The sequence below is a fragment of the Asterias amurensis genome, chromosome 4 (assembly GCF_032118995.1).
Source record: "Asterias amurensis chromosome 4, ASM3211899v1".
Lineage (NCBI taxonomy): Eukaryota > Metazoa > Echinodermata > Asteroidea > Forcipulatida > Asteriidae > Asterias > Asterias amurensis.
The window spans coordinates 3,065,299-3,090,352 of record NC_092651.1 but is presented as its reverse complement, the minus strand read 5'-3'; the positions used below and the strand labels follow the sequence as shown (position 1 = coordinate 3,090,352).

Genomic DNA, 25,054 nt, shown 5'->3' with positions numbered 1-25,054 from the left:
AATATGCAACAACAAAAAAATTGGTTGTTAATCCTGTTTTTATCAAGGAAGAAATTTCATGCTAAGCAAATTGTTGGTGCTTAGCAGCTCTATGAAATTGGGCCCAGGTGGCATCCTTGCAGAAGACTCAATTTTGCCACATTTATTTTCAACAATAATTGCAATGTCCTAAAATCAAATGATTTCAAGTCAATTGTAAACTTTCAGGTTATTTTCCCCGAAGTCAATTCAAGTCACAAGTTGGTGAAATTGGCAACTTAAGTCTGACTCGAGTCCAAGTCACTGACTCAAGTCAACAACACTGAGGCTAAGGCTACACAATTGTAGAGGTATGACAACAGAGGGCGCTATTTATGTTACATGGATGTCACTGTGGAGTGCCACCACACTAAAATAAACTCCCATACATGTGGTAACAAATGCTAAATGCTCTTATATTTTAAAAACAATTCTCAAAAACTATTTTAAAGTCTCTCTGCCTCTTGAAAACCAATCAGATAAATTTTCAGACCACTAAACTTCTGATTTTTTTTACAATATTTGGCAGGTCAGCTAAGAATCTATCACAACCTGAGGTTCTGGGTTTTCAACTCTGGAGTACCTTTGATCAATTTGGTCTTAAAAGTTGGTCGTATTTAGCTTGGGAATTGGAGGAGTGCGCCTCATGAAAACTGGCTGCAAGTCGGTTTGGGGAACAACAAAAAAACACTTTCCGGGGTGTTTTTTTTATGGGGTAATTAGCAAAAATTCTAAACAACTATTTTAAAGTCTCTCAGCCTCTTGAAAACAAAAACTAGAAGTTAAAGGCAGTGGACACTATTGGTAATTACACTTGGTGCAAGTAATGGGGAGAGGTTGATAGTATCAAACATTGTGAGAAACGGCCCCCTCTATCTGAAGTAACGTAGTTTTCAAGAAAGAAGTGATTTTCAACGAATTTGATTTCGAGACCTCAGACTTAGAATTTGAGGTCTCGAAACCAACCATCTAAATGCACACAACTTCATGTGACAAGGGTGTTTTTTCTTTCATTATTATCTCGCAACTTCGACGACCAATTGAGCTCAAATTTTCACAGGTTTGTTATTTTATGCATGTTGAGATACACAAAGTGAGAAGACTGGTCTTTAACAACTACAAAAAGTGTCCACACTGCCTTTAATGTCCTTGACTAGCAATACACCACATTTCACCTCAGTCGAACTTTTGGTTTGGCAGACACACAGCTTTGAAAAGTGCACAAAGGTCTTTAAAGCAATACCACATGACACATAGGTCATCAAGCTAAGACTCCACAGATATGTTGCTATTTATGAAGGAGATTATGTATACCAATCAAAATTGTTATGATCACAAAAGACTAGCCATAAAAACATGGTCTTTACAAAACTAGGCGGAGGGTCTACTGTTATACTGTACATCGTAGTAATGAAGTAAATGTCTTCAGTATTGCACGTCCTGTCTTTTGACCTCCAAAACACAAGTACTGCGTCTGGGTTTTCCCATGATGTGCAACCTATAGGTTTGCGATATCAGACATAACTACATGTACTAGGTTGGGTGCATTTGCTGAATCTGTGGCAGCACAAAATTGCACAAGCCCTGGACACCACTGGAAAACGTTCCTCAGAATTGGAAGATTCGAGCCTGCAACTGCAACATTGTTATAACTCTTTACAAATTGTGAAGTTTAATTGGTCGAGAACCAATCATGTGACGCGCAACAAAAACGCATGTTACATGGCTCGACGAGCCGGGTAACATGAAAAGTGATGTACACCGGTGTACATCACCTTGATCGTTCCCGGCGTTGGGGTCCATGGTTTTTGTACACCCTCAAGGGTAAATGGCACCCTCGGCTTCGCCTCGGGTTCCATTTTCCCCCTTCGAGTGTACAAAACACCATAACCCGTCACAGCGTGCAACAATTGTATAATGCTTCATTGTATACTCCATGCTTTGTCACTTCCGACAATACATCAACGCCAAGTTCAAGTCATTAGAAGAGTTCAAAGTTTGCTGCATTGGTGGTGGGCCAGGGACTGATTTGGTGGCATTGATCATATTTCTCCAAGCGAAAGAAATGCTTTCCACAAAATTGCACTGCACCATCATTGACAAGGACATAGAGTGGCAGGAAACATGGGAGAAAATCCGGAAGGACTTTCCTGACAAACCAGAGAATTTTCAGCTTGAAGTTTCGTACGAGTTATGTGACCTTCTAGAAACTGGCGATCTTCCTGAAGGAGTACGCAAGGCGGTTAGTGAGGCACACATCGTTACTATGGTTACGGGTTACTCCCATGTGCACAACATTACTCGTAATCCCACTGACATGCCATGACTGAAGATGATTTGCAAAAAGATGGCTAAGGAGTCAATAATGCTGTTTATTGATAAGAAAAATATATCCAACTTAGAAAACAAATTCTGGGAAAATCATGCTAGCAAATCTGGCCTGAGCAGAGTTTTGGAGCCACTTCTTTGTAATCACAGAATCGGTAACTTCCTCAGTTGTTTACAAACCGATACTAATTTGTATCATTTCTATAATGATATATTTCCGGTGCAAGCGTCGTCAGAATGCCCCGTTACAGCCACCATATTTGAACACAAAGAAGAACAAGAATTTTCAATTGAAACTTTACAAATCTAAGCAAAATTAAAGGCACTGGTCACTATTGGTAACTACTCAAAATAATTGTTAGCATACATGTAAAACCTTACTTGGTAATGAGTAATGGGGAGCTGTTGATGGTGTAAAACACTGTGAGAAACGGCTTCCTCTGAAGTTTAATGTAGTTTTAGAGAATGAAGTAATTTTCGGCGAACTTGATTTCAAGATCTCAGAATTAGATTTTGAGGTCTCGAAATCAAGCATCTGAAAGCACACAACTTCGTGTGACAAGGGTGTTTTTTTTGTCTTTTCTTGCAACTTCGATGACAAATTGAGCTCAAATTTTCACAGGTTTGTCATTTGAAAAGACTGGTCTTTGACAAGGTGTCCAGTGCCTTTAAATGTGCTTTTAAAAGGGGTTATACCTTTTTGTTTATTTTTCCTTATCAGGGGAAAAATTAGCACTTGGTGTCATAGGATGTGATGACAGTCAGTTATTTCTCTTTGGAAATGTGTGTAGGTTATAAATGCACTCCACACTCTACAGCAGTCTCTGTTAAAGACAGTGGACACTATTGGTAATTGTCAAAGACCAGTATTCTCACTTGGTGTAACCCAACATAGGCGCAAAATAACAAACCTGTGAAAGTTTTGACTCGATTGGTCATCAAAGTTGCTAGAGAATTATGACAAAAAAAACACCACTGTTGCACAACTTTGTGTTCTTCCAGATGCAAAATAAACTTAAGCTAAAGTCTTTCATCATTTGAGTGAGAAATTACCTCTTTCTCAAAAACTATGTTACTTATGAGGGAGTCGTTTTCTCACAATGTGTTTTACTATCAACATATCTCCATTGCTCGTTACCAAGAAAGTTTTTAAGCTAACAATTATTTTGAGTAATTACCAACAGCGTCCAGTCCTTTAACAGTCCGCTGGTCAATGCCAGTTTAAACACCAGACTAAATTCACTTAAAGGAACGTTACAGAATTAGCAAGAAACAAAAAATCGTGAAGGTCACAGTTTACGTACAAATTACACGGTCTAATGATGGTGATAGTAGAAAACATGCCTTAAAATATTTCTGTCCGAAATGTCTTATTTAATGAGAAATAAATATTCTAGTTTTGCGTTTGGAGTTTATTGCTCAGTGAGCGTTTTAGTGATTTTTGTTTTTGCATCGATGTCATACAAAATGTGGAATCGTTTTTTCACTATTTTCTCGTGACCCTAATGGCGGATCGATCTCTAACTTCTACAGGTTTGTAACAAGCAATTTGTGAGAAATATTTTTTGACACAGCTTTCTACTATCATTATCTTCAAACCCCGCGTAAGTTTAATGTAAATCTGTGGACAAACCCAAACCCTTTAAAGCAATCGCACAACATCGGTAAACAGTATTGTCCAAAGGCCCACACTTCGTGTATCACAACTAAAATAACAAATCTGTGAAAATTTAGGGTTAATCGGTCATCGGAGTCGCGAGAAAATAACGGGATAACCCACCTTGTTTCAGCTTGTTTCGCCCATGTCATGACATGAGTTTAAAATAAATCTGTTATTCTCGATATCGAGAATTGATACTTAATTGTTTTAATGTTTTCTCAAAAAGTAAAGCATTTCATGGAATAATATTTCAAGGGAAGTCTTTCGCCGTTACCTTTTGTAAACCCCTGTGAGTTATTTGTAAATCTGTGAACTTTAATTTTTTTTCTGTTCAGAAAGTGTCCAATGGCTTTAATAAGCATTCATAAATACCCCAGACAGTTTCTCTACTCCTATTGGTGGAGAGCGCATCACGTGGGGGTGTTTAAACCTTTGAAAATGACCAGCTGGAGCCGTTTATAACAAGCTGGCTTCCGCGTGTCGGGCGCGAAAATTATCACGCGGAACGCAATTCATAGCTATAGTAACATCGCGTAATCTAAGCGCGCGCGCGCGCGTACACACAACCCACGCACATCGAACAGATTCTTCACAAAGTTTTTGAAAAAAATATTTCAAACCTCAAATTTTCAATTGTTAAAGGGTCTATAATTGTATTTTTTAATGTTTTTTTAACAAAAGGGCATTATGAACGGGAATAAAAGTCTTGTGACTTGTTTTTAAACGTCCGGTTAAAATCTTGCAGGGTCGTTGCCAACACAACCGCCGACCCTGCCCGCTTTAAATGTCCGTTGAAGAACTCGTCGCGGCCCTTTTATTCCCTTAGTCAGAGTAAACAAAAGTTCATTGCCCTCAATGCAGACTTTAAAATACCACACCTACCATGCATGTAGGTATACAGGTCAGCTACGTGCATGTGTCTATCATCAACGATACTGCATTATTGGAATCAATTATTCATTGGTATGGTCTGGACTCTAAACTTGAGTCCATTGAATAATGCACAAAGCCCCATCAAATCCAGCCAGAAATCACTATGTTAATTGAATGTATAAGCCTTTCAGGAAAGTATGTATACGTAGTATTCAAATAAAAGAACAGGCCTTAAAGGGACTATGTACTTTTTGTAAGAAAAAAAAAAACAATGTCCATAGATTAACATTAAACTTACAAAGTTTGAAGATAATGATAGTAGAAAGCTTCCCTGAAAATATTACTTGCTGAGGTGCTGTATTTTTTGAGAAATGAGTAAAACAATGTCATGAAAATAATTTCCGTCTCATTGATCATGAGATGAAAACTATTTTAGCATGTAAAAACATATTCTCGTGACTTTGTTTTACTCATTTCTCAAAAACTGAAGGACCTCAGCAACTAATATTTTAAGGTACCCTCTCTACTATCATTATCTTCAAACGTTGTAAGTTTAATGTAAATCTGTAGACATTGTGTTTTGTGTTACAAATGGAGTGTTGTGGCCAAGCGATTATGAGCACCGAACTCTGTGGGCACCAAGGCATTTACCCACATTGTTAAATTATACTGGCGGAGCATTTCAAGGGCACCAAGGCAATGACTACAGGACATGGAGGCGATCCATATTGCCTTCATGTAGTGTCAGGCCTGATTTTGATTCCGCTCTTGTAACAAATTATCTGGTCCAGAAAGCTTTGAACAAACCCTGCAGTCTAACAAATTCTCCCTTTCTTCCCCCCCCCCCCCCCCCCCCCCCGAAATAATAAATAAATAAATGAATAAACACAAATAAGTTGAAGCCCTGTCAATTTTTTTAAATATTTTGGAGTGATGTACATGTATGCGGGTATGATTTTGATCATTGACGATAAAAATTATCACACAATGTCAACCAATAGAATAACCAAAATGCATCTAGGCAGGGGTAGTAATGTTAGAAGCGGTTTGATTGATACGTGGTGTGTAAAGCGCGCTTCAAAACGAAATAATATTATAATATTTTTTTTTATAGTCATTTTATGTGGTGAGCTTTCCATATCGCAGAAATTCATTACTAAAACAACAACTCATTCTGAAGTGTTTTCTGTTTAATTTTTCCCTTTTAAAACAGCCAAATAAAAAATAATTAAAGGTCACTGGCTATGCAGTGATCTATAGATGAATGTAATCTTAAAACAACAGCTGCTTCGGAAGTTGAGCTCTTGCATGCTCATAATGCATAGTGTACTGCGCTATATTTTAAAATTGCAGTCTATTGTGATTAAAAGTACGCTTGGCTGAACAAATGTTTTACAGGCCTAATGTACAATCTACAGGGAAGGGACAGGCTGTTCTGTTGAGACAAAGAAATCTGAGTGAAAACGCAGAAGCATGCGAGCATGAAGCCCAATTATTAAAGGAACATGTTGCCTTGGATCGGACGAGTTGGTCTTTAAAAAGCGTTTGTAATTGTTTTTTATAAAATGCATATGGGTAGAAAGATGTTGTAAAAGTAGAATACAATGATCCACACAAACATGCCTCAAAATTGCACGGTTTTCCTTTTACCTCGTCGACTAACACAGTCGTCCATAGACTCTAATAAATGGCCAACCGTGTTAGTTCACGCAGTAACAGGAAAACCACGCAATTTGTGGACCATTGTATTCTACTTTTAAAACATCTTTCCAACCATATATGCATTTTATAAAAAACGGTTACAAACGCTCAGTTATAGACCAACTCGTCCGATCCAAGGCAACGTGTTCCTTTAACATTGATCATTTGTTTGAAAAGTCCTACTCTGCAATCTGGGGAGTTATTATAATGTCTAAATCTCCATTTCTTTTTAGAATTTGATCGATCATGAAAAAAAAATGGGGGAAGAATAAAAAAAAAATAAATAAAAAAAAAATATGTTTTTTAAAATTTTATTTAGGGACCCCCCCCCCCCAAAAAAATAAAAAATAAATAAAATTATGTTTAAATTTTGAGGAATCTCCTCCCTGAATCTCCTAAAATCGTCCAGCTTTAAATTTTGAGTTAGAAACATGTTAATGTCATATTAAGGGCAGTGGACACTATTGGTAATTACTCAAAATAGTTGTTTGTTTTTCTTTTCACATTCAAACTAGGGCTGGGCTTCGCTCAGCATCAGACAAAACCCGTCTTGCTGAAAATAAATCGAACAGCAAATCTCTTCAATCCGCTGCATCTAAATCATTTTCCTTAGCCGCTCCAGGACTGTGGAAACCATCTTCCCATCACAATACGCACCTCAATTTCACTGCCTATTTTCAAGAAAGCACTTAAAAAACATCTTTTTCCTTAGTATCTGTTTGTTGCTTTATTGCTCATTTGTTGTATTATCTGCATTGCTATTGTTCGTTTAAAGCGCTGTGGTCTAAATGAAATGGCGCTATATAAAAAACCCATTGTATTGTATTGTATTGTATTAGCATAAAAACTTACTTGGTGGGCGAGCAATGGAAAGCTGTTGGTAGTATAAAGCATTGTGAGAAACAGCTCTCTCTGAGTAACATCGATTTTGAGAAAGAGATAATTCCTGACTCAAATATTTAGTATTTGTTAAGACATCTGAAAGCAAATGTGTGCAACACGGGCGTTTTTCTTTCATTATTCTCTTGCAACTATGATGACCAATTGAGTTAACATTTTCACAGGTCATTTTTCAAAAGCATTATGTCGGGATACACCAAGTGAGAATACTGGTCTTTGACAACGTTACCAAAGATGTCCAGTGCTTTTAATGTTACCTTTTAAATAGTTGATTTCTTTGTGAAGTATTTGTTTACAAAACAGAATGCAGCACAAGTTACTACTGGATTACCAACTCTATTAAAGTGAATTTTATTTTATTATTAAACATTTTTTTTCCGGCTGCCAAGACATAGATTCCACAACAAGGAAGGAAGTTTTGGTTTTGAGAGGAAAACCCTGGAGAAACATTCAAGGGGAAACCCACACATGAACAGGCACTATGAACAAAACATTACCACAATTTCAGACAAGTACTAATTTCAAACAATACAATTTCAAACAAGTATCGTAGGCACTATTAACAAACCATTTAAAATTTCAGACAATTTCAATCTCCTGAAGATGACTAGAGCAAGCTATCCGAAACGTTGAGACCAATTTAAGAACTGACGCCCCGATAGTACATTTATAACAATCCTACAGTGTATTTAAGCTGAAGTGTTAGTCCAAGCCAATTGTTTATTCCGCCCAGGTAGTAATTAAAAAGCAGGACAGTTCTTTTCAGAACTGAGAAGTGTCTGGAACAATCGATAAATCTACTCTGCGATAGTAGAGTATACAGCAAGACAGTTCTCTAAAGAACAAACTCTACCTGACAAGTACACAGATCCACATTTAAAGGTGTTACCTCAAACCATTACTTCAACATGCAATGCCTCAAATAATATAATTTCAGACAAGTACAACATTTCAAACAATTTCAGACAAGTATTGTAGACACAATGAACAAAACGTTTACAATATTTGACAAGTGTCATGATCGTTTCATCTTTGAAGGATAATAGTCTAGATTTAATTTGATTTATTAACTTCTGGTTGTGAAGCCGAGGACTCACAGCAAAGCGAACTTATAATCACTACACTAGCCAAGAACCCAATGAAGAGAAGACAATGAAGGAAGTTTCACTTTTAGATGTGGGAGGAAAACTCAAGAGAAATATTCCCTGGAAAACACACACTGAACAGGTACTATCAACAAAACATTTACAATTTCAAGCACGTATCACGACCGTTCATCTTTGAAGAGTAATCGTTTATTTCAAAATTAATTTCTGGTTGTGAAGCCAAGGACTCACAGAAAAGCGAACTCAATCCCTGATACATAGTACAAGCCAAAAACCCAGCGGAGAGAAGACAAAGAAGGAAGTTTCAGTTTCAGATGTGGGAAAAGCCCCCGGGAAATATTCCAGGAAAAACTCACATAATCAGGTAGGGACTGAAAGCCCAATCCACGCGGAGCCCCCGGTGGGATTTGAACCTAGAGGTTGAAGGGGGAAGAAAGATAGCCCTACGCCAATCCAACCCCCTATTTCTAAACAGCTACATTACTGATGTGATAGGCTGCTGAGAAAAAAACCTGAGCTCTGAGCCCAAAGCATGCGAGCTCAAAACTTGCGAGCATGAAGCAAATTTTTACTTGGTTTTAAAAAGCCCTACTCTGCATTCTGCAATCTGGGTCAGGATTATATGGTTTTATCAATTCCATTTTTGTATGGATTTAATCTTTAAAAAAAGTATTATTTGTTGTTGTTGGTGGGGGGGGGGGGGTCAACTACGATTGATTTGCTGTTATGAATTTAAAGGGAAGGTACACGTTTGGTAATATTACTCAATACAAATATTAACTTGAAAACTGACTTGGTAACAAGCATTGGAGAGCTGTTGATAGTATTAAACGTTGTGGGAAATGACTCCCTCTGAAGTAACGTAGTTTTTGAGAAAGAGGTTATTTCTCACTAAAATAATAAAAGACTTCTAGCTAGAAGTCTTTTATTCCTATCTGAAAGCACACAAATACGTCCAATGAGGCTGTTTTTTCTTTCATCATTTTCTCAAAACTTTGATGACCGATTGAGCCCAAAATTTCACAGACTTGTTATTTTATGCTTTAAATGATGGGATACACGAAGTGAGAGGACTGGTCTATGACAATTACCAAAGGTGTACCTTCCCTTTAATCTTTAAAAAAATTATTATTATTATTTTTAAGATCAATCTTAGCTCTTTGTGAAACCAGATGGTTAATATTAGACGTTAGAAATCAACAAATCTTTTAAGACAAATGTGCGACATACTGAAACTCACCTGCTGTACCAAATGCAACCCGGACGTCAAATCTATCATGTAACTCTTTAACGCAATGGTTGCTAACAAGTTCAGTCACCTCTTGTCTCGTAGACATGTTCTGAAAAGAGAGAGAGAGAGATAGAGAAATTTAAAGAGGGTTTTTGAAAGGTTGCATTAAAGACAGGGGACACTATTGGTAATTGTCAAAGACAAGTCTGCACAGTTGGTGTATCTCAACATAGATGCATAAAATAACAAACCTGTGAAAATTTGAGCTAAATCGGTCATTGAATTTGCGAGATAATAATGAACGAAAAAACACCATTGTTACATGAAGTTGTGTGCTTTCTGATGCTTGATTTTGAGACCTCAAATTCTAAACTTGAGGTCTCGAAACCAAATTTGTGAAAAATTACTTCTTTCTCGAAAACTACGTCACTTCAGAGGGGGTTGATTCTCACAATGTTTTATACCATCAACCTCTCCCCATTACTCGTTAGCAAGTGAGGTTTTATGATATAATTATTTTGAGTAATTACCAATAGTGTCCACTGTCTTTAATAGCACATAGTTGCAGGCAGGCCCGTACGCTTCGTTTTTCAAAGGGCAAAGACAGCAATGCATTTTCTATGGTAAAGGGCATACTATGAGGAATTGTTAATTTCTACTGGAGCAATTCAAGGGCACCAAGGCACTATGTACAGGGGGCAAGGAGGCAATCGCCTTTGTTGCTTCAGTGAAGTATGTATCAGGCCTGTGCAAGCCTGGAATTTCATCTTTGAGAGGGCAAGGCTACTTTCATTATAAAGGGTATAACTACAAATAGTGTCCAATATCTTTAAGTGGCTCTTCGGAATTGGGCCTAGACTTGGCTTATTCTTGAAGCTATCTGAGTGGGTCATGATCTTCTCATATTACTGACTGTTGTCTCAGCTTGACAGTTTTGTTTTGTGAGACAGTGCACTGTACGATGTAGTTCAAAGCCATTTTGTTTTGTACAGTTTCGATCTTGATTATAGCTTGCAGCCGATTCACCAAGCACAAGTTAGGACGACTAACTCGTCCTAACTTAGGATGGGTTCAACGCATCCTAATAACGTCTATGGATACGGAACTATACTCGTCCTAAGTCCTAAGACTAATCCTAAGTTAGGAAAAGTTTGGTGACATCAGCAGCTGGTATCTGTAAATCTTTCCAACCATGTACATAATTTATTGTGACATGACAATTGCAAAGCGAAAGAAATTCTAGAGAATGATAGAACTACAGGTGTGTGTTTACATTAGGGCTAAGGTCAAATGTGTACACTATTTCTTGCAAAATTCTTGCTACACTTCAAAATGTGTATGAAAATTACAAAAGGATACATTGACAGTATTCCACAGCCAGGCTTCAATGTATAACTATGGTGTTTGTTGCAAGGGACCAACAGTGCAGAGATTTTCAGTTCACACAGAAATAATATTTTGCTGTGTTGAGACTGAACACAAAATCCACAAAACTCTTACTTCAATAGGACTATCAGAGAAATTTACCCAAACCCAAGAGTGTTATATGTAGTATTGTTTCCGCCATATCACAAAAATGGTGCGTTTTTATTGGGGTCTACAGAGGTGAAAGGCAGGGAAAGAATTCACTAAACCCTAATGATTTATGTTTTATTTTTGACCTTTGAAACCACATAACTCATCTGATATTAAGGTCAGCTTGATCAAGGATTTCTTATTCACAGATCAAAAATATTGCCATTGTCACTGGCTGTTGATTGTCACCCTCTTTATTGTTTACCCCTAGACTTTTCTGTGTGCTTTCTGCCTCTTTTTTCGGGGGTATATTCAGACAGCGTACTAAGTTAGCCCATGTCAGACCTAAACCTGTCATAATTATAACAAGTTGTTCCCCTTTTTTATTTTTTTTTTATTTTTTTATTTTATTTTTATGCAAGTCGCCAGACACACAAGGCCTAAAGGCCACTCAAGGTGTGGGCTACAATATTTTTTTTTCCAGAGGCCGTTGCCACCTACACTGTACTCCTAGGGCTGAAACAGGGTTACCCCTTTTACAGTCAATACGGATGTAGGCTTGGGTATCATCAGTCCGAAGCCTGGCCGGTAGAGCAGAAAGCACTACCTCCCCAGACAGCACTGAACTAAACCCTCTATGGTTTATCTTAGAGTTTACAGAGGTCAAAGCAGACGCGACCCAGAGGTCAAAGCAGACGCGACTCAATTACTCCAACATCCGGTTTACTGTCATATTTATTGGTCACCGTGTATTTTTAAAAGCAACAATCACGGAGGTCAATGGGTCATCTTTTGTGAGTTAAAGGCACTGTGCACCTTTGGTAATTACTCAAAATATATATAAGCATAAAACCTTACTTGGTAACGAGCAATGGAGAGCTGTTGATAGAAAACATTGTGAGAAACGACTCTAACTGAAGTAATGTAGTTTTTGAGAAAGAGGTTATTTATCACTAAAATAATAAAAGACTTCTGGCCAGAAGCCTTTTATTACTATCTGAAAGCACACCATTTTATGCAACAAGGGTGTTTATTCTTTCATCATTTTCTTGCAACTTGAATGACCATTTGAGTCTAAAATTTCCGCAGGCTTGTTATTTTATAATGCATGATGGGACACACTAAGCGAGAATACAGGGCCCAATTTCATAGAGCTGCTAAGCACAAAAATTTGCTAAGCATGAAATTTCTTCCTTGATAAAAACAGGATTACCAACCAAATTTCAATTTTTTGCATATTCCTTGTTACTGGTATTCAGCTGTTGTTTGCTCATCCTGAAAATCACTTTTAAACTTGGTTGGTAATCCTGTTTTTATCAAGGAAGAAATCTCATGCTAAGCAAATGTTTGTGCTTAGCAGCTCTATAAAATTGGGTCCTGGTCTTTGGCAATTACCAATCGTGGTCAGTGCCTTAAACCGGATGTGGTCTTTTTTTGTCCACACACGTTAAAAGATACATCCGAAGCGGTCTAAAGATAAACCTCCTCGCTGGACAGTAAAACTTTTATGGGTTGACCCCGATTCGGTCTTTAGAACCGCTCAGACCACTGAGTTGAACTCGATCAGGTTGAATCACGAGTTGAACCAACTTTAGTACTGGATGTCAGAACGACCTCTTTACATTTATTTCCGCTCAACTGCTTCTATTACACCAGTAGATCTGTATGTGTTTTCATTTTAGCCTTCGAGAAGGACTCTGCTAGGGTCGAAAACGTCGGGCCACTAACTATTTGTTTACACTTGGTTGGTGGTGGGCAGTTTGCAATTTAAGCTTAAATCTTCTATCATAAAAATATGATTAATGAGTAAAATGCTTAAAAAACAATATTTTATTTAATAATAATAAAAGAAATTAAATACAACCATATAAAGGAAAGTCATTGGTATTTTTACCCTTCAACATTTTAATCAGTAAACACAAAGTTTAATATATTTTATCACTCAGCTAGTAAAACTTGACCTGTGATTCAACTAAATTATGAATTCCTTTTTAAGCTAATTTACAAAAAATGCAGGCAAATTATTAATTTATGTTAATTCAAAAACCAATTATCTGTAGTAGGCCCAAGTATAACAACAGTGCTGTCTTGTTAATTAAAGGCAGTGGACACTATTGGTAATTACTCACAATAATTATTGCCACAAAACCTTTCTTGGTGACGAATAATGGGGAGAGGTTGATAGTATAAAACATTGTGAGAAACTGCTCTCTCTGAAGTGCCTTTTTCAAGAAAGAAGTAATTTTCCAGGAATTTGATTTCGAGACCTCACGTTTAGAATTTGAGGTCTCGAATTCAAGCATCTAAACGCACACAACTTCGTGTGACAGGGGGGATTTTTCTTTCATTATTATCTCGCAACTTCGATGACCGATGGAGCTCAAATTTTTACAGGTTTGTTATTTTATGCATATGTTGAGATACACCAACTGTGAAGGCTTGTCTTTGACAATTACCAATAGTGTCCACTGCCTTTAAATAAATATCAAACCAAACCCTTTGGTGTGGAGTGACACCAGTGGAGGGTACTGGATGATTGAGGTTTCACTGTGCTGTAGAGTAGGCAAGAGAGCCCAGAGAGAAGCACTGCCATAAAATAAGAGGGATGGAGCTTCCAATCTCTGAAAATATCAGGCACATTTTAAAACCACAATCTTAACAGAACAAGCACAGAGCAAAGTAGAACTTTGATGTTCGTTTTGTAGGAATTTGCAACCCACCCTCTCCAGTACAACAACGCTTGTGTAGGAGAGTACAACATTGCTAGGGAGTATGGTTTAAACATTTTGTTCCTTAATTATGAAATCTCAAAACCTGTTGTTTCTTTTTCGTAATACGTAATATTCATATCGGCCCTACAGCATTTTAAAGACTAAGAACTTCCCCTCCACCCCTCTTCTTGCATTGCAGCAGTAGAACAATTTAAACATTGCATTTTCTGGTTTTGTGGATGTGGGCCACCCACCAAAAAAGAATAGGGGAATACAGTCATAAACAGTAGCAAATATCAAGAAGACAATTACATGGGTGCCAACTGTCAATATGAAAATGTAGAGACAGCAAATTGTCTTTTATAATTATACTCCAAAGTTCAAGTGTAAAACTGTATGTAAGCAAAACTACACAGTCAGTCATACTCCCTACCTAAACAAACACGGCCTAGGAGTAATCCTAGATTCTAGAACATAAACACATATTAGAATTTGTACTGTGTTTGTAGATATTCATTTGAAATTTCCACTTTGCCTGGTCCGGACAACCCACCATGAAGTAAGATGAAGCCAAAGTACCCGCTGAAAGTCAAAATGAAGCATGCAAGAAAGTAAGTAAAGCGTCACTTTCTTTGAACACTGACCTTATCCCATTCAAGCCACTGTTGTATTTTGCAGTCCAATTCTGCATCTCCGGTGTCTACATGCACGGCCATTATTCAGCTTGGATTTTCGTCTTTCCGTCGCATGTGTCGAAATAACTAAAAGGTGTCTCTAATTGCAGTCCAAACTAACTAACTGTTTCAGACGAAGAATTCCATACTTTGAAAGTTGCTGTCTGTTGTTAAAGTTTGAACTCCGAACACTTTTTAAATTGTGGGTCCCCGGGAGGCGAGTGTATGCAGCATACGTGTTACTGACGATAACATTACATGTGTACGTGTACTGTGTGTGCATAGTAAACATACCAGCCGAAATTTAACGGTCTCCAAAATCACCCCCTCTATTGACGAACGTTGCTGGCAATTATTATAACGGTCTTGCGGTCCAGTTTTTGCGGTCTTACAAATTGCCCCCTCAAGTGGCAGAAATGCATTATTTACATTATTTACAATATGGCGGCCTCCATGGAGTACTTCCCACGTGGCGAGGAAGGCGATGATGAGCTCATACTTGGTAAACATTACAGTTACATTCTGCTTTTTTACTTCTAAGTTATGATGAGGAAGTGATACTTCTCGCTAGTAGCGATCTGTACTCTGGCTATGTACAGATTGCCACTAGCGATCATTTTTGTACACGCTGACACGGAACAAAGTAAACAACAAACACATGCCACAACAGTCAACAGTCCAACACATGCATTCCCATTGCAAGCAACACATATTTCCAATCATAACGTAAACATGGAGGTAGAATTGTCTCATTGTCTACCTCCATGATGTAACACACACTAAACTAGCTTACTTAGGGAAGTGGCTCTTTTACTTAGTTTTAGTCTTATTTATAAATGTTGATTATGCTGTCTAGTGTCTGTTTTTTGTGTGTGTTTTTTTTGCCCTGCGACAGCAATTATTCACTAATTATAATATACTTCATAAAAAGGTCATCATAGGAAAGGTGTTCAATGCCTTTTTTATGCCTAGATCTCTCACCACAAACAAGCATGACAAGGATTAGTTGCGATAATGTAACCCCTCCGCCGTCAGGAGGAGGGGGGTTACGTTATAGCAACCAGACAAAGGAAGGTTTACAAATGTACTTGCTCAAGTCCCCTCAACAAAAGCTCCGACTGATCGCACATCTGCATCTGTCTTTGCATAATCTATGGATGATTTGCTTTAAACTACAGCTACTGCTTAGCCTAAATTTCAGTACTTTAAAATACTCAAAAAGTCATTTGTGTTGCTAAGTTAATGACAGTCAAGTCAATGCTGTTTATGAATGACTTCAATTTAGATTCATACACAAGCAACAAACTCGGTGTTAAGTTAAGTAAGACCTAGTCCCACTTTGGCCATCGGGGCTAAGACTAGTATTAGTAAGACCATGCCTAGTTTATCACTTGATAGTTGTGATTTTAACGTAACCCTCCTCCTAGTTGCGATAACGTAACCCTCCTGCTACGCCGTCGGCAGGAGGGTTACGTTATCGCAACTACCCTCCTCCCTACCGGCCATCGGGAGGAGGGTAACTTTATCTCATCATACAACCAACTGACTGCCTTGAACTTGAAGTAATGATGCAGATTTTCAATTTAGATTCTTTGCCCATCAAGTGCAGTTTATTTTTTATTCAACTTTAATTATTAATCACAATTCTGTTTTTGTGCTCGAAGCTAACTTCAGCCATGGAAGACTGAACGTAAATGATGACGGCGCCTGTTTGCAACCTCCAAGTTTCTCCTACTTTAAACACAGAGACCAAGCAGACAAGAGAAGGAAAAACCAAAGAATACTGGTTAGTTTTGGCGATGATCGTAACCTCCATCCTCCATCCTCCCCTCCGGAGGATCGAGGTTTACGATCATCGCAACTATCCTACACTATAAATACTTTATTTTATATTTGTGCATTGCACATTAAAACTGGGGACATATAACAAAAGAGGGTCCACGGTTCGGGAAAGGTCCACAGTTGGAAAAGAATTAGATGTACAAAACCAATGGGAGCTGTTGCCAAAAAGTTAAGAGAAAAAAAACAAAGGAGGGACAATAGGAGGTCAACGGTTGCAGGTTTATACACTAGGTTGTAGGTGAGTAGGTTTACACATTCAAACCGGGGACCTATTAAAAAAGAAGACAATAGAGTCCACGGTTAGGGAAAGGTCCACAGTTGGAAAATGTGTGCAAAAACAAATGGGAGCTTTTGCAAAAAAGTTTAGAGTATAAACAAAAGAGGGACAATAGGAGGTCCATGGTTGCAGGGGTAAACACACTTGTGTGTGTTTTGGGTTTTGAATAGTACAATGCAAATAATTATGCTTATTTTACTTCAAGATTGAACCTATTCCTATATAATACAATTTTGTTTTGGTGCTTTTCAGGTTGCAGAGTCAAACTCTATGCAGTACATCGGACAGAACTTTGGTGTTCATGCGCTAAGGCTCAGCTCACATTGCAAGTAAGCTCAATCATCATACAGTGAAAACTTGGGCTTAACAGTTTATGAAATGGGCTTATCAGTTTATGAAATTGGGCCCAGCATCAGCAAATTCTGCTTGACAAATTTTGTTGCTAAGCAAAAAACTGAGTGGGGCACCGATCACAACAATGTAAACTTAATGTATTTTTGCTCAATCATCATAAAGTGAAGACTTGGGCTTAACAGTTTATGAAATTGAGCCCAGCATTGGAAAATTCTGCTTGAAATTGTTTGTTGCTAAGCAAAAACTGAGTGGGGCACCAGACACAACAATGTAAACTTCTGTAACTTTGGTTGGTAACCTGTTTCTGTTAAGCAAAACCTTTCTGTGCTAAGCAAGTTTTTGTGCTTACATGCTTAATGAAATTGTGCCCAGGTCTCTCCCATGGCAATTTTTCTGTGGCTAGGAATGCCGAAGCATTTTCCTCAAGTCAGTTATGAATGTAAAGTCTTTTGTTTTATTTTCTTTAAGATATTTAGTGGGTGTCTTGGACAAGGAGAGCGGTAAAATGAAAGTTTATGACGCAAAATCTCATCAGTTGAGACCATGGTTTGGAGACAGTAGTAAAGCAAGTGAATGTATCACTGAGGGAGGAGAACAGGAGAAATTGACCTACTCAGAAAAGGTATTTGTACAAACTGTAATTTGTACAAACTCTATTAGATTGAGTTGAAAACCAACGGTTCTTTTCAGAACCACCCCAAGTCATTTAGAGATAGTCATTACATGGTGTTACCGCAAACCGTTCCATATCGTATTTCCACCATGCAAAGTTTCAAATCCTACAAACTCTAATAGCTTGCCTGCAAAGATATTTTTCAAGGAAAGCGTAGTGAAAGCACAGTGTTTATTAGTACAACCCATATGAATGTTTAAAAAATAAAAAAAGTATCCTGACGATGACTAGAGCAAGCTAGTCGAAACGTTGAGACCAATTAAGAACTCGCTCCGTGGTAGTGAAGTTAATAACGATCCACAAAAGAGCTAAAGTAGTAGTTCTGGCCGAGTTTCTACCTACTGACCAGGTAGTAGTTCAAAAGCAGGACAGTTCTTTTCAGAACTGAGAAGTCTCCCTAATTACAAAAATCTACTCCGCGGTAGTAGAACAAAAAGCAAGACATTTCTCCAAAGAACAAAATTTACCTGGCAAGTAGATACACACATGGTGTTACCGCAAACCAAATATATATTGATACCTCACCATGCAATGCCTCAAATCCCATTGTTCAACCAACTCTAAAACATTTACATCATAAATTTTACATTCAAACTACATTGTGTTACTGTTTAGGTTATTTAAAACTAATTAAACATTATTTTGTACAAAGCATCATTTACAGACAAATCAATTGATTTAAATTATCTTTGAATCTTTCAGAATGATCGCTTAACTGAAGCATTTGGGAGCTCCAGGAAACAGAGGGCGTTGGAATCGCGATTACGTAGCGCAGTTACTCCAAAGGCTCTGGAAACTCTCGCTAACAAAGCGATCGAGCATGCTCAGACACAACCTCAGAGCGCTTATCCATCCGGTAAAATTATTATTATTGATGGTTTATTAAAATTGAACTTGTAGCCAATGGCTAAATTGCGTCAATATATACAGAAAAATATTTTAAAATAAACATTAGGCAATGCACAATAGTTTGATTGATAAAACCCCTTTGCTGCTATGAAAGTCGCCATCTTGTAGTTTAAACTGTATGCCCGTCTAAACGCGTGAAATTTCTTCTGACTAGTCACCCCCACTAGGGTCCCCGTACATACCCTGCCATATACAACATCAGGTCTGATACTTCAAGGAGGCATCGAAGGTGATTGCCTCCATACCCCCTGATCATTGCCTTGGTGCCCTTGAAATGCTCCAGCAGAAATGTACAATTTTCTCAGTGGGTGCCCTTTACCAAAGAGAAAATGCCTTGGTGCCCTTGCCCTTTTAAAAACGAAGCATACATGCCTGCTGTTTTATCTTTTATTTACTGTAAATATATTGTAAGTGAAAAATTTGGACACCCAGTTTTTGAAATGTCCAGCAACTCTAAACATCCTCCGAAAATGCCTTGGTGCGCTTTCAAAAACGAAGCGTACAGGCCTGCAACAGAATGCAACACAGTTGAAATGAGAACCATGCCAAAAGCAACCAAATGCAACGAGGGATTCTGTTGCATTGTGCAGACATGTTGTTTGTGTATGAAACAGTGTAAGTGTAGTGGTGACTTGGCTTAGATGTGGGACCATGAACTCTCTGCCAAATGGAACAGGTTGAACGCCAGATACAACAAAATGCAACAAGGGATTTTGTTGCATTGTGCAGACAAGTTGTTTGTGTAAGGACTGAGCAAGGGTGTTTGACTTGCGAAATGCAACACTATGGATATGCACTTAAGTTCACCATACAAGAAACGTCATGGTGTTGAACTACCCCGTCAAGTACAACAGAATCATGCCCAATGAAATAACCTGCTAAATACAACAAAAAGCAACCCCTAAGTCAAATCACTTGGCTGATAAAAGCAACAAATTCAGTCAAAAGAATGACAGCCGAGTTGACTGCCAAATACAACAAAAAGCAACCCCTAAGCCAAATCACTTGGCTGATAAATGCAACAAATTCAGTCAAAAGAATGACATCTGAGTTGACTGCCAAATACAACAAAATGCAATACCAAAATAAAGTCGCTTGACTGCCGAATGCAACAATTTCAGTCAAAGAATGACATCTGAGTTGACTGCCAAATGCAAAAGATTACAACAACTATTACCATTATGGTGCGTATTGTTGCACAGACTTTGTTGTTGTGTTAATTTCATTGTGTTTTAAGAGCTAATGTTTGGTTTTGTTTTCTTTCTGGCTCAGATGACGAGGCAGACAGTGGAGGTATCCTCCCACCTTGCAACCAAAAAGCAGAGTTTCTTCGAGATGTGTACAATCTTGATGATAGTATCCTTGAATCAATTTTTATAAATTTAATAATAATAATAATAGCTTCTTATATAGCGCGCATATCCATCACTCAGTGATGCTCAAGGCGCTTTAACATACAGTACTTTCCTGTAAGGTATGTGGGACTACATTTGAATTATGAGACCTACTCCTTTTGCATAGCATCATGTAATGGTTTATAAGGTGCTGTGGCGCAATATGCTGCCAATCCAGCCAGGAACACCAGGGCGAAACCCCTTCTCTTTTCGATAAGTGCACTAGGTTCTTTTACATGCATTACTCCAATCCAAAGAACGAAGCAATGGTAAGGTGTCTTGCTTAAGGACATAGGTGTCATGACTGGGACTCGAACCCACACTCTGCTGATCAGAAACACCAGAGTTTGAATCCGGTGCTCTTAACTGCTAGGCCTTGACACGCCACATGAGGGCAAGTTTCTTTTTAAAACAACATCCTTTGCTATGTGACATCATTGTGTGAGTTTTAAATCATTTTCCTTAATGTTAAACACTAGTTATTGCCCCGTATTGGATGGAGGAAGTGCTGAAACTTCCTTTGACCAGTGAGTTTATTGACGCTACTGATGAACAGATTACAGAATGGAAGACTGAGGAGAAGTAAGTTAACAAAAACAGACATGTACCTGAAGTTCATGATAATATCGAAGTCTTATATAGCGCCTGTATCTACCAAACAAGGTACTCAAGGCGCTGAGTATATACAAACTTTTAGAAAGATAGGGTATTGCAGTGATAAATTTTGAGACCCAATATTAGTTACTAATTAGTTAATGATGAAGACTTCTGTGCGAATTATGTCATCATATGCAAGGTACCAGTCTAATACCTATGCAAGGGTTTTGGTAACGGTGTTGTTGACTGTGTCAGTAACTTGAAAGTTGAGAGGTTGTGTTTACTAGCCTGAAGCAGTTTTTACTAGACAATGTATGCAAGGCAAGGGCGAGATCTGCAGAGTAAAGCATTTTTATGGTTTATCTTTATTCTGTTAGGTACTGTGAGTATATTTTGGATCGTCTTTCAAGACTTCCAAGTTCAGCAGCAGAGGAAAGACAAGAAGCAGCGTGCATCTTGGCATATATTCACTACCTGCGTAAAATATCCGCCATGGGCTACCAAGACATGAAAACCAAACAAGGTAAAGATTCAAGAACATTGGCCAAAATTTATTCTGGTATTATGTTGTGGTTGAGTGGTTTAATAGCATGGAACTGGTGGTTAAGTCGTTAGAGTCACGGTCATGACACATCTGTCCTTGATCAAGATGTTTTACTATAATTGCTTCTCTTCACCCAGGGGTTTAAATGGGTACTTGCGAGGGTAGAGGTTGATATTGTGTATGAAAAGCCACAAGCGCCTTACAGGCAGCTCGTGCTGTATACTCCCCAGGGAGCTGAGAAAGATTAAAGGAATGTTATTGGCCCAATAACCAGGGCACTAATGTAAAAGCGCATTGAGACAGTTACTGTGAAATGCGCTATGTAAGAACTTAATGTTATTATTGTTAGACAGCTAATGATGGGTGATGTTCTTAAACTAATCAAATCATGTTCTTTGTTTTCAGTGATTATTGACAAGGATTTGCCGGAATCTTTCAACGATCATCTTGTAAATATGTTTACAAAAACATCAGCATCAGTGGATGGAGTCAGATCACGCAGGTAAAATTCTTAGAGTTATCTTAGGTTGAGTTTGGGCAGTGTGTTCTTAGCCCAACTTCGCTGTTCTCACGCCCAAACTATGAGAACACGACCCTAGTACAATCGGAACAAGAACAATTCGCTTTACAAAATGGCGGCAGCATCTCAAGAGAATGAGTAAATAAAATGCAAAGTTACTCTAAAATAGATTGGTTAATTTCAGGCCTGTATTGCTTCCTTTTCAAAAGGGCAAGGGCACCCCTATGAGGAAAATTTTAAGGGCACTGAGGCAAAGCAGGCGTAGAGGCAATCACCTTCATTGTTTCTATGAAGCATCAGGCCTGTAATTTTGATTAGTTGAAAGTATTAGACTAATAATAGTCATCCCCCAAAAATAGGTTGAAAGTTAGGTCTCTTTCTACTGTCTGGTTTCCGACCATTAAAAAAACAGCCTATTTGACTGCCCTACCGTGCAGTCACATTTGACCAGGTGCACTTTAACTACCTTGACCAGTGAGCCATTAAACCACAGAGTTAAACTAACCATGAATGTGGGCAGGGCGAATGTCATCACAGTACTGATTTGACCAGTACTAATTCATGTACGTCTTTTCTTGTTCCTAGATTATTTCCAAAGCAGCTAAAAGAGAAGTCTCTGATACAGATGCTGACGCTTGCACTGATAGTTGATGAATTCAAGACTGATTTGAGCCTACTACAAAAGGGTCTTACGGCACACCTAACTATGTGAGTATTAGACTTTCATTTACTTCTTTTTTATTGCAATTGTTTATTCTAACTTAAAACCCATGTGGTACTGAATTCCAACAAATTTTCAATACTTTATTTTAATAATTTTTTATATTGTAAATGTGTATGGTTATTACCTGGTTTAAAATCAATGAGGTTAGAGTTAACACACAGAAGTTTAAAGCATAGTTAACAACTGTTAAACCTATGATCCTTCTCAGATAACATATGCAATTTTATTAAGTTATGCTTCCTTCTTAGTGAGAAATTCAGTAACTACAGATTTTAGTCTGGAAAAACTATAAAACAACTTGCGGTTATCGGCTGTTTAAATTCGCCCCAGGGTTTGATTTTTATAAAGCGCTTTATCACAGCCTGAAAGGCATCTCAAATTGCTTAAGATCACCATTCTCCGCTTACGTGCACGCGTCAAATTTCTACGCTAGCTGTGTCCGCGTAGAATGCCTAGTAACGTGTATGCATGCGCACAAGCCAAACTTCTTTGCTAACCCATGAAATACGCTTGACGTAAGGACATAATTCTCTGCTTCCGCAAGCGTTGATTCTTTGCGATCGAAAACAATAAATTTACACAGATTAACAGATGGAAACTCTCGTGTGTTAACGTTTGATATATTTTTTCTTCATTGCTTCATACAGGTTGCGGAACCACGCCAAAGCTTTGGGATGTAGAGTCAAAGAAAGTAAATCAGCGACCCCGAAAAAGTCAATCCTCGAAAAACAGAGTATGCTGAATTGTGTAACGGCCGAGCTACAACTTCCAAGAAAATTCAAAAAACGTCCATCAAAACGGCCAAGTTCAAATTGATAACAAGGAAGTGATATATTTCACTCAATAGTTCATCTGAAAGCTCACAAAGTAGAGCAACTACATGTAGGTTGTATTTTCTTTCATTATTCTCTGGCAAATTTGATGACAAATTGAGCCAAAATTTTCACAGGTTTGTTATTTTATGCATATGTTAAGATACACCAAGTGAGAATACTGGTCTTTGACAATTACCAAATGTGTCCAGTGCCTTTAAGTGTGGGCGCAGCATTGGTAATATTTGAACAGATTTGCACGTAACTTTCAAAGTGGAAATGTTCCCTTTAAATATTTTGCCTGTTATGCTAGTTTTGAGGAATGAGCAAAGCAATTAGTCACTTGTTTCCTTTAAGGGAACGTATTCTGTTGTTTACAAGTAATATAAGCAGAAACAGCGTTCAAGTTTTGTTCTCCGGTTTCTTTGGTGATTTGTTTAAAGTTGATTTTACTTTCATATTATTTCATGGCAAAATGTTACTTTCCCAAAAGTATTTTTTGACACATAACAAAATACGTTTAACTAAAGTATTTAAAGAAACTTAATCCTGCACATGTAAAACTTAATGTGGTTTTGACCAACTTGGTCCCGGAATTGGAATAAAGGTGTGAGGCATGCACAGTCTATTACCAATGGTTGCACGCTTTAAAATCTTTGTAAACTATATTTGTGGCTTGTTATTTGATAAACTACTTCCTAAAATAGTTCCAATTCAACCATGCTTGGTATATTATTAACAATATTAATATCGAAGTCTTCAAGGTACTCAAGGCGCTGAGAATGTACAAACTTTCAGAAAGATAGGTTATTGCAGTGATGAATTCTGAGACCCAGTTATGTAGCACCTTATAAGGGTTTACAAGGTGCTACAGCGCATTAAGCAGCCACAGCCAGGAATACCAGGGTGAACCCCTTCTCTTTTCGATAAGTGCATGCACTGGGTTCTTTTACACACATTACACAACACATGGGACCAACGGCTTTATGTCCCATCCGAAGGACGAAGCAATGGTTTAGTGACTTGCTTAAAGACACAAGTGTCACGGCAGGGGATTCGAACCCACACTCTGCTGAGCAGAAACACCAATTTGGTGCTCTTAACCGCTCGGCCACGACACTTCCAAAAACTATTTCCTAAAATATTCCCACTTCAACGATGCTCATAGGGAAGGTGTTTGTAATCACTCTTAAAGGTATTGGCAACAAAACATTTGGCTAGAAGCCTACAGCAATGTTCAACAGTATAATAAATTTTTAAAAACATTTCGTTTCAAGTAATGTGGGTAAAGAAAAAGATACAAGTTTTGATGCCCTAAAAGTTTGATCTGAGAATTTTGTTGATGACAGTAAAGTTTCTCAGGTTGTGTATTCCTGTTAGGGATTATTATTCATGCATGGATATTTCGCTGTGGATCTTCGGCGATATCTCAAAAACGTAACCACCTTTTGAAATGAAACTTTAACATGTTAGTTTTTTTGTATACATCTACATTTATATAGGATTAAAACAATCAAACTGTTCCAAAACTAAGGTATTCGTTGCCTTCAATAAAAGTTCTCTTGTACAATTATACGATATTTGTTTGTTTGTTTGTTTGTTTGTTTGTTTGTTTGTTTGTTTGTTTGTTTGTTTGGCTGTTTGGTAGTTTGTCTTGAAGCTTAAAGATCATTACAGACCCACACAAAGAC

The 25,054-nt window shown here is 37.9% G+C and overlaps 2 protein-coding genes across 4 annotated transcripts in view; one reads left to right on the top strand and one right to left on the bottom strand.

Moving 5' to 3' along the window:
- LOC139935647 (phosphopentomutase-like) overlaps positions 1 to 25,054 on the bottom strand; it is a 106,723-nt gene that overhangs the window by 44,527 nt on the left and 37,142 nt on the right. Inside the window, exons 1-2 of one of the 2 annotated variants that reach the window (XM_071930128.1) lie at positions 14,688 to 14,964; positions 9,827 to 9,926 (exon numbers count right to left, since the gene is read on the bottom strand). In XM_071930128.1, coding sequence (XP_071786229.1) covers positions 9,827 to 9,926; positions 14,688 to 14,759 — 172 coding nt within the window. In that variant the 5' untranslated portion in view covers positions 14,760 to 14,964. Of the gene's footprint in view, positions 1 to 9,826; positions 9,927 to 14,687; positions 14,965 to 25,054 lie in introns of those variants that run through there. The other variant, XM_071930129.1, reaches the window with a different exon arrangement.
- LOC139935648 (DNA-directed RNA polymerase I subunit RPA49-like) lies at positions 14,497 to 24,889 on the top strand. Of its 2 annotated transcripts, none has more exons than XM_071930131.1 (11): positions 14,497 to 14,654; positions 16,382 to 16,503; positions 17,089 to 17,165; positions 17,659 to 17,812; positions 18,566 to 18,719; positions 20,045 to 20,128; positions 20,646 to 20,748; positions 21,141 to 21,286; positions 21,713 to 21,809; positions 22,413 to 22,535; positions 23,199 to 24,889. In XM_071930131.1, exons 1-11 carry the CDS (start codon positions 14,645 to 14,647, stop codon positions 23,365 to 23,367), a joined length of 1,239 nt encoding a protein of 412 aa, XP_071786232.1. In that variant the 5' UTR covers positions 14,497 to 14,644; the 3' UTR covers positions 23,368 to 24,889. The 2 variants fall into 2 exon arrangements, with proteins under 2 accessions (XP_071786232.1, XP_071786231.1); XM_071930130.1 differs by lacking the exon at positions 14,497 to 14,654 and adding an exon at positions 15,152 to 15,219.

Excerpts from the sequence above, each read along its gene's own strand:
- LOC139935648 (XM_071930130.1), top strand. The coding sequence starts at position 15,159 with ATGGCGGCCTCCATGGAGTACTTCCCACGTGGCGAGGAAGGCGATGAT. Across the intron at positions 17,166-17,658 it reads AGGCTCAGCTCACATTGCAA|ATATTTAGTGGGTGTCTTGG; the intron begins GTAAGCTCAATC and ends ATTTTCTTTAAG. Across the intron at positions 18,720-20,044 it reads TCAGAGCGCTTATCCATCCG|ATGACGAGGCAGACAGTGGA; the intron begins GTAAAATTATTA and ends TTTCTGGCTCAG.